At 43.8% G+C, this 16,747-nt stretch overlaps 1 protein-coding gene across 4 annotated transcripts in view; it reads right to left on the reverse strand.

Moving 5' to 3' along the window:
* Window positions 1-16,747, reverse strand: part of UBE4B (ubiquitination factor E4B) — a 125,913-nt gene that overhangs the window by 50,660 nt on the left and 58,506 nt on the right. For 2 of the 4 annotated variants that reach the window (XM_058719152.1, XM_058719154.1), the window contains exons 3-8: window positions 15,827-15,962; window positions 9,793-9,880; window positions 8,394-8,538; window positions 6,547-6,772; window positions 5,691-6,101; window positions 4,769-4,918 (exon numbers count right to left, since the gene is read on the reverse strand). In XM_058719152.1, coding sequence (XP_058575135.1) covers window positions 4,769-4,918; window positions 5,691-6,101; window positions 6,547-6,772; window positions 8,394-8,538; window positions 9,793-9,880; window positions 15,827-15,962 — 1,156 coding nt within the window. The remainder of the gene's footprint in view (window positions 1-4,768; window positions 4,919-5,690; window positions 6,102-6,546; window positions 6,773-8,393; window positions 8,539-9,792; window positions 9,881-15,826; window positions 15,963-16,747) is intronic. The other 2 variants (XM_058719153.1, XM_058719155.1) reach the window with 2 other exon arrangements.

The raw sequence follows: 16,747 nt of genomic DNA on the forward strand, positions 1-16,747 counted from the left end.
CCACCCTCCTGTTTAAAACGAAAAAGTTCAACTATACAATTTCCTTGATAACGAGACCCAAGATTTTCACGTTTTTACATTTCTGAAATGAAAAGCACCTCATATTTGATGTCGATAGGTTCTTGCCAGTTGCAAGGGGTCAGTGTGACCCAGTTCACATGGAGTCATGCACTGAAACTGGGTGCTGTGGGTTCCATTCTTAGCCAACGCTTGCCATTTAATTTTAACTTAAATGTGAACACCTCAAAGCCAGCTGAGGTATCTCCACGATGATCTCACTAAGATCATGAAAAGCAGCAGTGTATGTAGAAGATCGCTGGTCTTATGCCAGGCAATGCGAACAAAGGCGCTCAGAATACATTAGAGAATTTTCAAAGCTAAAAGAAGCGGCTACGTTTTGATGATCATCGGTCAGACACCAAGTGACACTTCAGTTGACTTTTTAAGAAGAGAGGAAGACCAAAAAGTGAACCAAAATTTAACCGAACTGGAACTGTAGAGAAAACTCCAGTCCTTGTCCATATATCACAAATTTTAGAATCAGTCCTAAAGTAAACCATGACCCTAGCAGGAAAGGCAGCCAGTCCCAACAATGCTACACAGAGGTCTCAACGAGCAAAACTGACAGGCTCCTCAGGTTCCAAGTGAAAAGCGCTGTACTCACATTTTGAACGTGACACTGAGGGAGAAAGAAAGTGGTGTCGTGTTTATGTGCATACGTTCAGGCTACCAATAGACATCTTTAAAGTTTTCAAATAACATTTCACTTTTTTCCCTAAAAAAAATCATCCCAGAATTCGTGATGCTTTTACAACTGTGACACGTGGAATACCACACTGGAAATACGTCATATTTAAGTCCTACAAGTTATCTACAAAGTTACACTGCCCTCTGGGAGGATTTACGAGCCATTTTCTGATAACTACATCAACAGTCCAATTGAATGTAACTACTCTGCATCACAGAAAGACAGCTGAATGCTTCTGAAAAGCCAATGAACATCTTCCTGGGGAGTCACGCATGCATCAGGTCTGTGCAAATCGAATCCCATTTGAAAGGCACCAAGAAAAGTGTTCCTTAAAAGGATTCCACGGCAGTTTCATTTTTTTCTGTAACGCACCCTCCTATTTACTCATTTTTTGGAATGCAGACTTTAGTGTTTTGTGTTTTCGCACTGCAAGGCAAAGTCAGAGCTGTACAGGTTCGAGCAATGTCAATTCATCGATGTCCCTTCTGTATGGCAGGCACTGTCGTAGGCTCTGGGGGCAGCACACTAACTCGAACAGATCAAGACCCTGCTCGTGTGGTGAGCAGGTTCTAGAGGGGAACGGTCCAAAACAACATAGAGACGCCACGAAGAAAAATAAAAGCAAAGCATGGTGACAGAGACGGGCAGGAAGCGCGCGTGTATTTTATACGCTGTGTGATATGACCCTCTGATAAGGCAGCATGCACACGGAGACCCGAGGGAGTCAGCGGGGAGCAAGCCACGCAGCCCTCTTGGGGCAGGCCATCCAAAGAGAGGAAGTACGTGTGAAGGCCTAAGGCGGTGGGGAATACGCCAGGTGAGGTCAAGAACAGGGTCGTGAGCAGCAGAGGGCGGAGGCAAGTGGAGGCACGTGAGGTTAGAAAGGAGGAATGCACGTGTGTGCGCACGTGGGTGTACATGAGACGAAGGGTCTCGTGCACCAGGGAGAGGCTTTGGGTTTTACTCCGCACGACAAGGGACGTTACCGGAGGGTTTGGACACAGACATGGTGGAACCATCTCCGTGTTTCGTTGCCAAGGGGTGATGTAAACGTCAACATTTTTCACTACTTGCTGATTTTCCCGTTCTCTATTCACACAGGTTCACGACTGTCAAAATGTTCTCTCCTTCGCTGAAACATCTAAGCAGTTAAAAACAGATTTCTTTCCCATCATCAATTTCCTAGGATACAATCGGAAAAATTCTCCTCAGAGGAACCGCTATGTTCTCCTTATACAAGATGCTCTCGCTCCCTGTGTCCGCTCCGACAACAAGCAGATCCTAATTCCTATAGCTCTCTTCACAGAGGGCTATAGAACATCACGGAAGGAGTGTTTTAGCTTTCTCTCTTTCAAATTTTTAAAAATGTTTAATTTTGAGAAAGAGCGTGCCTGTGCTCTTCGGGGGGGTGGGCGCAGAAAGAGGGGGACAAGACGATCCCAAGCAGGCTCCGTGCTGACACCAGAGAGCCCGATGCGGAGCTTGAACCAAAGTGAGACACTTGGCCAACTGAGCCATTCAGGCGCCCCAGGAATGTTTCACCGTTCTTAAATTAGTCCTTTTCATCACCACTACAGATAATTAGCATACGAATGTATTCCCAACTATTTCCAAAAACATTCTTAACGCGTCAACTCCAGCATCAACTCCACCCGGCAAGCAGAAGGGGAGACAGATGCGGCCCCTGTTGATTCTTTCCTCTATGACGTTAACATCACTGGGCAAGAAGTAGGTGTTGAAATTGCTTACTTCGCAGTAAACAAAATTCTGGGAAGATCAATTAGAAAGGGGGAGAAAGAAAATAACTACTTATTTCCTGATCACTCACACTAACAAGGTTTTTTATGACCTCTTCTTGGTTCTGACCCACAAGCATTCTCGAGTTCCTCTCCGTGTGCTTTAATCAGTTACCTTTTTTTTTTTTTTTTACCCATCCTTTCACATTCGGTTTGAGATCTATTCAAAAACTCGAAGTTGCCAAAACCTGGAGAGATCAGATTCTGTTTTAACAGCCAGCAAAGGACCTGCCAACTGAATGGAATTTTGTAATTACCGAGGAAAATGTTGGTGCTTCCTTGCCAAGGAACAGAGTAGAAGCATAAACACTGGGCAGCGAAATAACTAGTGTGAGGAGCAAAACGACCCAGGTCCTATTGCGAGTGGGGGTGAAGCAGGTGAGTTCTGGAGTCGGGCCCTGCCACGTATCCAGTTATGTGACTGACCTCCCTGTCCCCACGTTCCTTACGGTAATTGGGAGGGCCGCTGAGAGGATAAAGGGATAATGCGTGCCGTGTGCTGGCTCAGGGTCTGGCACACGAGGCTCAGTAAGTATCTGGAGCTATTATTACACAGTCCGTTCTTTCTCCTTGTGGCCACAGAATCTAGATCAGAGACAAGGTCGGGATGCTGGGAGTGCAGCGCTAGTGAAAGCAGCACACAATCTGAAATCTTTGTGAGAGCACGCTGGAATTAAACAGGCCAGGAAGAGACAGCATTTCTCCTACAATTTACAGTAAGACAGGTAACAAAGCACTTTTATCATGTATGGAAACTGACTCCTAAAAAGGATGCCTGCTCGGGGGCTCGGGGGCTCAGATGGTTAAACATCCAACTTTGGCTCGGGCCATGATCTTACGGTTTGTGAGTTCGAGCCCCGTGTCGGGCTCTGTGCTGACAGCTCAGAGCCTGGAGCCTGCTTCGGATTCTGTGCCTTTCTCTCTCTCTCTCTCTCTCTCTCTCTCTCTCTCTCTCTCTCTCTCTCGGCCCCTCCCCCGCTCGTGCTCTCTGTCTCTGTCTCTCTCTCAAAAATGGATGAATAAACATTAAAGAAAAAAAAGGATGCCTGCTGCATTACTGTAATCGGGAAGTAGGATTTTATCTACGTGAAAAAGACACTTCTACCTTTGGGAAATTTACTTGAGAAAACAGTAATATAATGTTCAACCTAATACAAATATCAACCCTCCTGAATCAATATTCAACCCTGCACCCACACTCCTTTCTCTCTTTATATACTCTCTCTAATGATTCTTCTGAACACTGTCAAATTTAATGAAGTGTACCTAACTCCTACTGCTGTCTCTATTTATAGCCTGGAGTTATTTTTGAACAGTGCTGGGCACAAATACCAAGTCAGTCCAGTGGAAACTTCGATTTCAGAGCAAAATTGTAAGACAATGAGTCAGAGGTTCAGAAAGAAGGTGCTATTATATTTTCTTGCCCAAAGTCACCTAGAACCCCAAACAGTGTTTTCAGGGGGGTTTTCAGGTTTTCAGGGGGGAACGAACAGTCAGCAGCATCGTGAACTGTGTTTTAGCCTCTGCTGCCATTCCAAAGGCCGTCTAAACAAGGGCCTAGCTTCACTGAGGCCAAGGTGGTGATTGGTGAAGTTGAAGGCTAGAAGTGAAACCAGATTCACGGTTATAACAGACAGTGTGGCCCAACATGCTCTTCGACAGACTGACCGTCAGACAGAGTGGGGGTGGAAAAGGGGGGGGGGGGGGGGACAGACACGCACACGCGCACACACACGCACACACACACACACACACACACACACACACACACACGCCATCCCAGCCCCTCTGCCATTCGTGAGTAGCAGCAATCCATGCAACTGTACGTAAGAAAACATGCCTCACGGAAAACATGTTGCTCATATCTGGCAGCTCACAAGAACACTCGCGATAGGTAAACAAAGGGCCCGTTTCTGATCTCAGGGTGGGTGAACTTGACAACCGACCTTTAATCTGCTGCTTGTATTTCTGACCAATGATCACGCGTAAGTCTTCCTCTAAACTTACCGGGCAACGATGATGAGGGTGTTCCTAATGTGCCACTCTACCCCGTGATGAGGTCCTACCACCTCGGTACATGCAGGTTTCCCAGTCTTAACTCTCCCGACTGTCTCATCTGACCCTATCCTGTCTAGACTCAAAGCACACCCCTAATGAGGGCTCACAAAAGTTAGTTCCTAAGCACCTAGGCACATGCAGGGGTGAGACTCCATTCCTCTGATACCTGGACCCAAACTGGACACAAGAAAACTCATCACCACCACCACCACCTTCATCATCACCATCATCACCATCATCGTCATCTTCTTCATCGTCATCACTACTGTCGCCAGAAAGCGCGAGGAAGAGGAGGGAGAAAGGATTGTCGTGCATGCTACCACAACAAAAGCAAAAAAGGTCATGAGGGAACAAAGAAAAAACAAGAGACGGAAAGCTTTTGCAACTCCCGTCCCTTTTAAATTAAACGTTACGCTGAAAGTTCTGCCTGCTGACATGCAGGAACACCATTCACCCCCATCGCATCAATGCACAGGTGCGTCCGAGAGGGGGTGGGGGGCACTGGTTAGCGGAATGCTGACGCCGCTTCTTCCTGAGAGGCTCGAATCAGAGCGTCAAGGCACAAACACCAGCCCAGCCGCAGCGATCGGGGGTGAGGGGCACCAGCCCAGACTTGCTCCCACCACCCCCCGGGCTGGCTGCATTCCAACTATGATTGGCAACAGTACAGAGAGCTGAGAGGGGCTCCCGCGAGCCCCCGCTCTCGCCTACAAACTGCCCCCAGCCTCTGGAATTCATTTGTGATGAGGACTGACAGGTGAGCTAGCTTTCAGAAAGTGAAGCGACTTCTTGTTGTTGGTTTTTTTCTTTTTCTTTTTTTGGTACGGTCAGGAGGAAGAGCAAGGGGCAAGAAGAAAGGGACACACAACGGAGCACCCACACTTTCTACAGTTAGCAAAGCCTGGCAGAAGCGAGGAGTCCGGGCGCGAGCCTACCGAACTAGTTAGACGCGCGGGTTAATAACCCCAAACGGAAAAAAACACACGCAACTGAGGTCAGTGTCACACGCCAGTTCTTTCAAACCGAGTTAATCACCTCTCCCTGCACTGCAAACACGCACCCAGCTCTCCTGCTGAATAAATAAATACCTAGGAGAGGTCCTTAGGGATGAGGGGCGTCTGCTCGAGGCACTGGGCGAGGCGGCCAGTAAAGGTGGGCCCAGGCTGGAGGGTCTCTGGCTGGGAGAGCTGGCAGGCACTGCTTGAGGGCTACTAGCGAGGGCAGGGCGGCCGGGCGAGCTGGACAGAGTGGAGATGCCTGGGGACCGCGGGGCAGAAGCGGAAGGCCCCCACGGGTGGGTAACCGTGTAGGGGCGGTACCGTGGAGAGGAGGGCTGGCTCCCCGCGGCGGCCCCCGAAGCCGCCCCGTGGGGACTGAGGGTAACGGAAGGCGCAGCCGGCTGGCTGGCTGCACGGCAAGGGGACGAGGCAACGGACGGGCTCGGCACCGGCACCGAGCTCCAGAAACTCGTACTGGGAGCGGGGCTCGTTTCATAGAGGCTAGAGCAGTTGAGAAAGAGGAGAAAGGAGAGAAAACGGAAGACAAACTTGAGGTAAACAGCTGCAAAGGAAAATCTCAAGCTCTGAAAGAGTAGTGTGATTACACGCCAAGTGTACGCGTCTTTCAGACTCATCTAAATCATTAGAATCGAGCTGCTGTACGGATCTAGAGGCTACATTTACAACACGGTAAAGCCCTCTTCCCAAGGATTAATGTACGATATATACAGCCATTTGTTTCCAAAATTTACCAAGAGCCTAACCATGGGAAGCCAAACAGACCAGCGGAAAAGACCACACCTCCTGCAATGGCTAAATGCGTCCACCCACATACAATACGTGCCATAGTCTGCAGGACAAAGGCCCATGAGGGAAGAGTCCCTTCTCTTACATACTTCGTGGCTGTTTTACTACCAATTAGATGTGCGAAAGGAACCACACTGACCTAGACAACGAGCTGGCACCGAAGGAGCCCACACCGCAGAACATGGGGCTCGCTCCTGGGTTGGAGCCGGTAGTTAGCATGAGATTTCTGTCCGGGGACCGAGCGGCCGCAATTGGCTGCGATGTGGCCGTCAGACTGGCAAATGGATTTTCATCTCTAGTCTGGGTAGACATCATTAGCACTTCCATTAAAATCTGGCCAATCAAGTCCTTAAAATCGGAGAACACTGTTGGAAAGGCAGAAGAAAGAAGAGGTTACACATGGTTCCTCATATACATAGGCAGTCCTTGAATAAGCCACATTAAACCAGAGGTTCAGCGTGGCAACCGGAATGGATTCTGGAGCAGTACAAGGACATTAGTAGAAAACCCGGTGAAATCCAAATGAAGTTTGGAGTGGAAGTAATAGTAAGATCTTAGTCCTGGCAAATACATTGTGGTTATATAAGATGTTAACGTTAGGGGAAACCTAGGTGAAGGATATACGGGAACTCCCTGCACGGTGTCTAAAACTTTTCTGTAAATCTAAAATTATTCCAAAATACAAAACTTATTTAAAAAATGAAAGAAAACTAAACTGGAGTGTAGCCAATGAGAATCGCTGTTGACATACATTTAACTGTAAAAGGAAGCCACTCCCAAATACAGGTGTCTATTTATCATATACCGGAAACAAAGCTGGGTTCGTATTTCTTCACCGACGTATGTTTTATGTACAGTAAAACTATCAAATGCGAGGTTCAAAATATTTTATGAAGGGTCTAACATTTAGTCACCATCTGGCTTTCCGGAGAAAACTCTATTTTCTAACTTTCTCCTTAATTCTCTGCAGCTCCCCAATGCCTTACTGTAAGTCTTTAGATACATTTTATATATCACTAAATAGATAAAAGTTGTAACCGACGTAAATCTTGTCTGATTTGGTTATTAAAAATTATCACTCATATATGCACAAGACAGATTTAAGAATCTTAAGGTTTCCAGTAAGAATAACAAGTGGCAGGGAGAGAAACGTGCAGGTGCTAAGCGTGTCTATGACCCGTTAATAAGAAGATCCCAGGAAAATCAGAAGTAAACTACGTGTCTGCCAGGAACACAGGGGACTTTTCTCGCCATGGAAGATGGGCAGCGCAGAAAAGGGAAAGATGATCTTCTGTGCGCTCATTTAAAGTAGATCTACTGAGGAATTATTAAGAGCCTTCTGTAGAAGGCACTAGCACTCTATCAGTGAGCAAGACAGACAAAAATCCCTGCCACTGGGGAGGTTATATTCTAGTGACAGGCAAAGGCACACTACCACACCACCCCTCTCTCTTCTGCATTCCAAATGACTGCTGTGAAGAAGAGTGACAGTGCCCTTTAATGCTGGTGTCTTGCTAAAAGCTTTATTAATTTGTTATACGAGTGCGGTTTAGGGTAGCCTCTTAAAATAGAATCCTGGAAACAGCAAAATATCAATATGTTCTATCTTCTGAAGCAATTCAATCAAGTTAATGTACTCCACTGTCTACACAGGAGGTGGTAGGCACTTAAAGCAGGTAGAGGTCATACAGAGCAGCTCTCGGGATCCCTGGAGACCACCCAGTAGGCTCCTACTTCATTAGAGACATTAGTAATTTCAATTCGGAAACAATGGAGACCATTAGCATATTTATACAGTTTTCTTCTAGAGAGATCATCAAAGTACAAACCCAACGTGTCAGGAAGATCAGTGGCAAGTGGCCAAACAACAGCACCTCTGATGGTCAAAACTACAACCCCAAAGCAAGAGAAAGTGAATGTGGGTAATGGCCAAGGCCAAGGATCTTACATTCTTATTTTCTCGTAACAGCTGAGCTAGATTCCTACCTTCTTTTGGGTTCTGCTTAAATTGTGCAGAAAGAGAAGAAAGGAAGATGACGTCTCTGTCCCGGTCCTTCCAGGAGACACGAAAGATCTTACAGACCAGCTGTAAGGCCTGTTCTTCGGACACTTCAGAACCCGATGAAGGCTCCTTGTGGGGAAGAAGATTGGGGGGTTAATTTCAAGTAATTCATTTATGAATGAGGGGATTTTAGAAATGCATGCAACTGTTCGCCGACTGACTTGGGGAACAAGAAGCTGGTTACTATGACCGCAAAGTTGTGACACGGCGATTTCACAAGTTTACAATAGAAGCTATGGGGGTGGGCGTGGGGGGACAAAAGAGCAGGAGAATTACCGGTAATCACCAAGGGAGTAAATGAATAAAGGAGATACCTACATCTTCTGTCTTTCCTTTTCTGAGCTCCAAAGGACCAGGTAAACATTCTACACACATAACCCGTTTTCATCCAAAAAATTCTCCAGAATTTAATGTTACTCACTAGTCTCCATCACAGATAAAATATCATATATATATATATATATATATATATATATATATATATATATAAAAGAGCTCCATAAGCAAAAAAGAACTCTGCAAAACAAAGCATCGTGCCACTAGAAGGCCAGAGTCCAACAGAATCACCAAAACGGGTTGCTCAACACTCATAATTTGCTGCACAGAAAGAGATGCAATTATCTCTACCAGTTCTACACCATGACACCCCCCAAAGAAAACACTTTCTTTAAACATTTTATGTATTTATTTTTGAGAGACAGAGAGAGAGCGAGCAGGGGAGGGGCAGAGAGAGAGGGAGACACAGAATCGGAAGCAGGCTCCAGGCTCTGAGCTGTCAGCACCGAGCCCGACACGGGGCTCAAACTCATGAACCATGAGATCATGACCCGAGCCAAAGTTGGATGCCCGACCAACTGAGCCACCCAGGCGCCCCAAGAAAACATCTCTTTTGCTAAACATAGGGAACTAAGCTCAGATGATAACAAAATATAAAGACCTCGGCTTCTAAGTGCTATTGGATTTCACAACCATTTTCTTCAGAATACTACCAAAAATGTGATGACCTACTTGCTTAAGCAAAAAAGATCAACAGAAAAAGTCCAAACTACCTCTAAATGCATTCTCATCACAAACTACATTTACTGATAAAACTATGGATCCGAAACACAAAGGAATGGAGGGATTTGACCAGACTAAAAAAAGTGAGCTACCCTTCCATTAGGGCAATCTAGGCTGTGCGTTTCTCCTCAGAAGAAAAAAAGAGAGGATTTGCTGACTTGGGGTGGCCTGCTCTAACAGACTCCACAGACATAAGAAATGAAGGGGTGTTTATTTATATTACCTGCACTAAAAACAGAAGCGAGGGTTTCATCTCTTACCAACCTTATCGCTGACGCTCCTTTTTTCTCTCCGATCGTTTTCATCAACCTCCATATTTTCGATTCCTGAATCCACATCCACCTGGGACATGCTTTAAGCACAAAAGACAAATAAGGCTTTTACCTTTTATAAATCCACCCTGTGTCATAGCTGCTGGCTGAGGGACAGTTCTCAAGTATCGATCAAAATCAGTCAGGAAAGCAAAATAATAAAGGTTCATCTTTTTTTCTGATTAACTTTTAAGAGCACTTCATATATTAGGATAGAAACACTCTGTCTCCTATATTTGGTGGGAGCAGTGCTCCTAAGTGGTCATTTCCTTAGGCTCACTTCCAAAAACAAATTAGAGCGTATTTTCTATATATACAATCAGAGCCTTACTACAAAAACCTGGTTAAGTACAAACACCTTTTTTCCCCCACATTAAATAAAAATTTTCCCGGCACCATTTATTGAAATGACCGTCCTTGTAACACTAATATGAAATCACCTCTCACAGGTCCAACTGCAATGTATGTATGTGTCTATTTCTATTTGATAATTTGTCTCCCCCTCCCCCCCAAAAAAAACCCCATCCTATCTTACTAAAACTTCACAGTAAATCTCGGTATCTGCTAGGTCAAAGCCTGCACCTCACTATCCTACTTCAAGAGAGTCTTGGCCATTCTTGGCCTTTTACTCTTCACACATCCTTAAGAATCAGCTTCACAGACTCCTTAAAAGTCCTGTTGGCATCGTGACTAGAATTTCATTGACTTGTGAGATCCAACTGGGGAGAAATGACATCATTATGTTGCGTCTATTCATGGACAACGTATCTTTCTGCAACTGTTTAGGCCTTCTTCAAAGTCTTTCAATAAACTATTATAATTTGCTCCATAGTCTTTCACTTCTTTTCTAAACTTATACCTAGGTACCATGTATCTTTTGCTGAAACTGTGCAGGGTACCTTTTTAAAAATTAACTTGTCTGATCTCCTGTTGCTAGTACCTAGTAATATAACTGATACAGACCTCTTAGGAGCAACTTGTATACTTACACATAGGACCTACTAGGTAGAAAATAATCTCATCTCCAAATAAGAACGGTTTTATTTCTTCCACTCCAATCCTTACTTGTTTTTCTGCACTAGGCAGGGTCCCCACGTGGACCAGACGTAGAAATAGCAGCCACCTTGGTTCTTATCCCTGATTTTCAAGAGAGTGCTTCTAATTTCTCACCCCTGAGTATGAGAGTTGCTGTAGTTTCCTGAGAGATGTCCTTTATATCAGTCAGAATAAGGTAGGCTATGCTGTGGTTACACAAACACTTGGAAACCTTAGAGGCTTAACACTCTAAGGGTTATTTCTTGCTTACGCAAAGTCTGGTGAGAGTGAAGCATCCTTACTCCATCTTTAATCTATGCCATCTGCAACACACAGCCTCCAAGGTCACTGGAGCGAGAGAAGAGAGCGATGGAGGAGGAATATCGGCTCAACTGCCTTCACCTAAAAGTGACACGTGTCCCTTCCACGCACAGTCTACTGGACAAAACGAGGTACTTGGCCCCAATCTAACTGCACAGGAAACTGGAAATGCAGGGGAGCACGTGAAATATTTGCTCAACTCTGTCTCTGCCGTATTGTCCCCTCAGGATGCACCTTTCTGTTTGCTGTTTGCAAAGATTCTTATCATGAAATGATGTTGGGTTTTATCAAACTCTTCCAACTACCAAGATCGTATGGTTTTTCTCTTTAGTATATAATGTGGTGAATGATATTTGCAGATTTTCAAATGCTGCATGCACCCTTGCATTCCTGGGATAAATCCATGTTGCTCATATGTTACACTGATACTTTTAACTAAACTTATGATTGAAATATCTGCACAGAACTGTCCACAGATGATCGGATGTGTTTGACTGAATAAAGCTTCACAAAGGAAACATTCTAATGTAATCAGGGCCCATATCAAGAAACAGAACGTGACCTGCTGGTTCTTCGAATCCTTCGAATCCTTCCACTCACAACTACGCTGGCCCACAGTAACCACTATCCTGGCATCTAGCCCCAGAGAAGTTCTGTCTGCTCTTTATGTGTTGCAATAGTTGACTTGTCAGTATCTCAAGATTTCTGCAAATACGTTCACGAGCATGATTACCATGTAATTTGTTTCTTTTATATTATTCTTGTCTGGTTGTGATATTCAGGTCTCGTTAGCTTTGTAAACTGAATTGGCAAGCAGTCCCTATTTTTTTTAATTACCTGGAAAAATCTGTGTACAACTGGAACGGTAGAATTTACCTATAAAATTATATGGGCAAGCTACTTTCTTTGGCAAATTTTTAAACACTGATTCAATTCATTTCATGGTTTTTGATTATTCAGGCTTTCTCTTTCCTCTTGAGCCCATTTTGGGAGAATTACGTTTTTCTAGGAATTTGATTTTTATCCAAATTTTTGTATTTACTTGCATGTTGCATATTTACAATTTTTCATGGAATTCTCTTTTTCAGTAACAAATATCACTGAGTGCCCCCTTCTATGCAGGCATTGTTCTAGGTGTCTGAGATGTCAATGAACAAACAAAAGAGACAATACAAGCCCTGTGTTATGGAGCTTACCTTCTCATTAGAGGGTGAAAGATCATAAACAATAAATATAATAAGTAAGTGAAACGTATCATATAATGATAAATGCTACGGAAAAAATAAAGCAAAAAGAGTAGGGAAAAGGCAACGGAGAGTGCAGGACTTTCCATTTTAAATGGGGTGAGCCTCACTGAGAAATCCCACATGAGTACAAACAGGAAGGGGGTTAGCCATGCGCATATCCAGGGCAAGAGCCTTCCAAGACAAGGGTTCCTATTTTCAATACTTAGTCAAATTCTCTTCTTCCTTGTTTCATTTATAGTAGAGCTTTATATTTTCTCCTAAGAACCGCTTTGGCTGCAACATGAAGCTCATAATGTGTCATATCTGTTATTGTTCAGTTCCGGGTAATTCCAAATTTCTTTTTTGACCTGTAGTTAGACGCATGCTCTGTTTTAAAGATTTCCAAATGTATGAGGGATTTAAAAATTTTCTCCCCTGTATTAATTACCTAACCTAATGTCCTAGTCAGAAAACATGATCGGTTTGATCCTGCATTCTGAAACTCTCCGGTCTTTGGATCTTAGGAGAATACGCATTCTCCAACTGTAGAGTGCAAAGGATCAGATCCACCTTGTTAGCTGTGTTGTTTCATTTGTTCATATGCTTACTGACGCTCACTCTTTTTGATCTATCCATGCACCAAAGGGATGTGTCAAAATCTCCCGTTATGAGCATGTGGCACTTTCTTCTAGTTCTACGGTTACTTGCTTTATTGTTGCTGCTGTCACACAAGTCTGTGTGTATACTTTGGAAACTGTTACATCCTACTGTTGAACAATACACAGTGCTTATGTCTCGTAGTATTTTGTGCCTTGAAGACTAATCTATTGTTTACCCCAATCTTCTCTTGTTTAGTGTTTGCATGGAGTATCTTTCCCTTTTCTTTCACTTCCAACAAAACATTGAAAGTTCTAACCTACTGCTTCAGGTATGTCTTCTGTAAACCAAGATAAAGCTGGGTTCGGTTTCATTTTTAACCCGGATCGAAGCCTTTCACTGTGATTCACTGTGATGACTGACCTATTCTTCATTTCTTTTAATCGTCTTATTTTGTGCCATTTGTCTTTCCTTTGAAATTTGTGCTTCCGTCCCCCCAGACTCCCAACCCCCATTCCATATTTTCCCTTTACTGCTTTGGAAAACATACTCCATTCCTGTTCTTTTAGTGGCCACCCCTGAAATTGTATCCAGTACCCTTAACTCAGAATCTACAAGTTGGCCAGTATCTTCACCCCTGTCCCAAGTACACAGGGACGTTAGTGCTCTAATGACCTCCCCCCGGCCCCTGCCCTTCCATGCTACTGCTATCCAGAATGTTGAACCTAACTCGTTTTTTCACTTCTCTCCCTCGATATTATTGTATATTCTGTTACCATTGTTTTACACTACCCCTGTCTGTTTAGATTTACCACGTTTATTATTCACTCACCCTTCCTTCGTGCATCTCAGACATTAGTCCCGAGATCATTTTCCTTCTTCGTCAACTACATCTGTTAACAGCTGGGGTCTTCAGAAGTGGCAGACTACCAGGATGTCTGCGTGTGTTGGTTTTCTGAATCTGTATAAACATCTTTATCTCCCCTGTGCTTCTCAGAGACTGGTGCACAAGGCTTCACAATTGCCAGTGGACAGTGAATTTACCTTCAGCGTTTGACACTATTATCCCACCATCTGACTTCCATCATTCAGACATCTAACTATCATTCTTCGGTAGACGATCTCTTTTTTCTCTCTGGCTGCACTAAAGGTCTTTTTGTCTTTGATGTTCTGAAATTTTACCATAAAATGTCCAGATATGAATTTCTCTTTGTTTCATCAGCAGGCGAGCTGCTGGGCTTTTTGAATCTGAGGATTCATACCATTTATCAACTCTAGAAAAATTCTTAGCCGTTTATCTTTTGGATAATGGCTTCCAAACCAGTAGAGGAAAACACATGGAACAAAGCGTGGTGTGGGGAATCGCTCTAAGTCTCTCTGTTCTCACCTTTTGAAATGTCTATTAGATACTGGTTGGATCTGTGTCCGTTATGTCTCTAAATATCTTGCATATTTTTCTCTCTTTCTCTTTGAGGCACACACTGTATAATTTCTTCAGCTCTACCATTCGGTTTGTTAACTCTCTCTTTAGCTATGTTCTATCAACTGTTTTAACTCTCACATCACGTTTTCAATTTGAATTATCTTTTCATTTCTAGAAATTCTACTTGGTTCTTTTTCAAACGTGCTTGGTTGTCTTTATAGCTGCTCTCCCCTTTCCATGTTTTCAGTTCCCTTTGTAATTTATTTAAACATATGTATTTTGTATTGCCCACCTGATAATTCCAAAAACCAAAAATATATAGGTGAAGAATTCTACTCTTAGCTTTCAGCTGGCGTGTTCTCTGAGTTTTCACGAGTTCATACTTCTTGGAAATTTTTCTAAGGAAATTCTCTGAAGACATGATTTACATCTGCTTCCGTAAGATGCCTTAAAAGCAGTATAGGCCTGGGTCCACTGCTAGTTCTCAGCTTGAGGCTCGTCAGACTGTACCAATAGTGTAAATCGAGGTACTAAACCCGTATGAAGTCACCCACTGGCCATGAAATTACACAGTTGACTTGATTTTTAAAAAATGTATCTACTCAGAGCAAAGGTGGGAAGGACACCTTTGTTTCTACTCTGTGGGACTGATTTTCTTCTACTTCATCTTTTCCCTGAGAGTGTCGTCCTTTCGGAATTCTTATCTAAGGTGAGGCGATCTCTGATCGGCCTCCTCACCCCAACCCATCAACTTGCTGAAGCTCTGTTCCGGTGCCTCTCAACCTCTTTCACTTCATAACACACCCAGAAAATACTATTTGTCTGGTCCACTGACACAAACTGTGGGAGCTGCTTCAGGGCAGGGGAGACGGGTCCTGGCGCAGGGGGTTCTTTATTCTGCCCAAGGAACAAAGGAACTGATACCTCAGCCCTCTATTACCATTCACGGCACACTTACAGCACCGAACACTCTGCTCTGGACATCCTGACCCTTATGGAGCTCCTAAGGCATCTGGCTTCCCCGTGTGTACCCTTCCCTTCCAAACGTTTACATTTCACTGATCAGTAAAACTTGGAAGAAATTCTTAGGGACGGACATATGCTCGCCAACACGGTATATACAAAGTAAGGACATCAGAAAACATTTTTCAAAAAACTTTTTTACCACTTACACCATTATTTCATAAAAGACATTTCAATACAAAAAGCTAAACAACTTATAAAGAACATTTCAGAGTAATACAAAGACCTATAAGCCTCACAGATCTCACACTAATTTGCTAATAAGGACTGGTGTAAATCTCTGGGTGGACTAGAGACCGAAGTGACCGAATCTTTCCCTTTCCGTAAATCCCACAGCTTATCGGACAACTGGCTTACTTTACCTTTTTTCACAAGAGACACCATCGATATCCATGCTCTGGGAACGCGAGAGAGACTGAGATTGGGTTTCAAGGCTATTGGAGGGCGAGCTGCTGAGAGAACTGACTCCTTCACTGCTCTGGCTTCGATGAGCTACTCCTAACCAGAAAAGACACGAGAAATTTAAGTTTCCTGTGAAGTAACATGAAAGCCACTTGTAATGGCAACAGTAGTCATACACAATTGGCATCCACACCACCAAAACAGTCAGCAAATGAGGATTCTCTATCGGGAGATCATGCTAACAGTGTGACGTTAAAGTCATGGAAACATCAGCAAGAAATCAGAGGGCATCCATATACGTCGCCTGAGGTCAGCGACAGAGCTACATCTGGTAACTAAAACGGACTCCTCATCGCTTTTTCTTTCACCAGTTCAAATATGGTCCCTGGATACAAATTAGCTACCGTGATTGTCCAGAAAAAAATCCTTGAAACGTGCCAGAAAGAAGATAAATTAATAAATGGCTATAGAGATATACAGATGGACAGATGTGTGATAAAGCAAATAGACCACAATGTTAACGGTAGGAGCTAGATGGCAGGTATATAGGTGTTCGTTCCAAGTCTTTCAACTTTGCTGTATGCTTACGATCTGCACAAAAATGTTGACAACATGCAAACAGAGCCATCGATAACCAATGTCCTTAAATACAGATCATTCACTGACTGAACATGTCATCTGATGATGGGGAAAATAAAAACCCTGACATTGACCTTGCTTTCGTGGAACCTACAGTACAGTGAACCACAGCCCTGCGTACGGGGCCGATTATTTCTCATCCGTGTCTTTGAAACCATGTTCGTCCCACAGAATTTAAAAAAATACTTTAACTCTACAAATATCTTTCCACAAAAAAGTTTTACCCAGGCATTTGCGAGTAC

This window comes from Neofelis nebulosa, chromosome 2 (genome assembly GCF_028018385.1).
Source record: "Neofelis nebulosa isolate mNeoNeb1 chromosome 2, mNeoNeb1.pri, whole genome shotgun sequence".
Taxonomy (NCBI): Eukaryota; Metazoa; Chordata; class Mammalia; order Carnivora; family Felidae; genus Neofelis; species Neofelis nebulosa.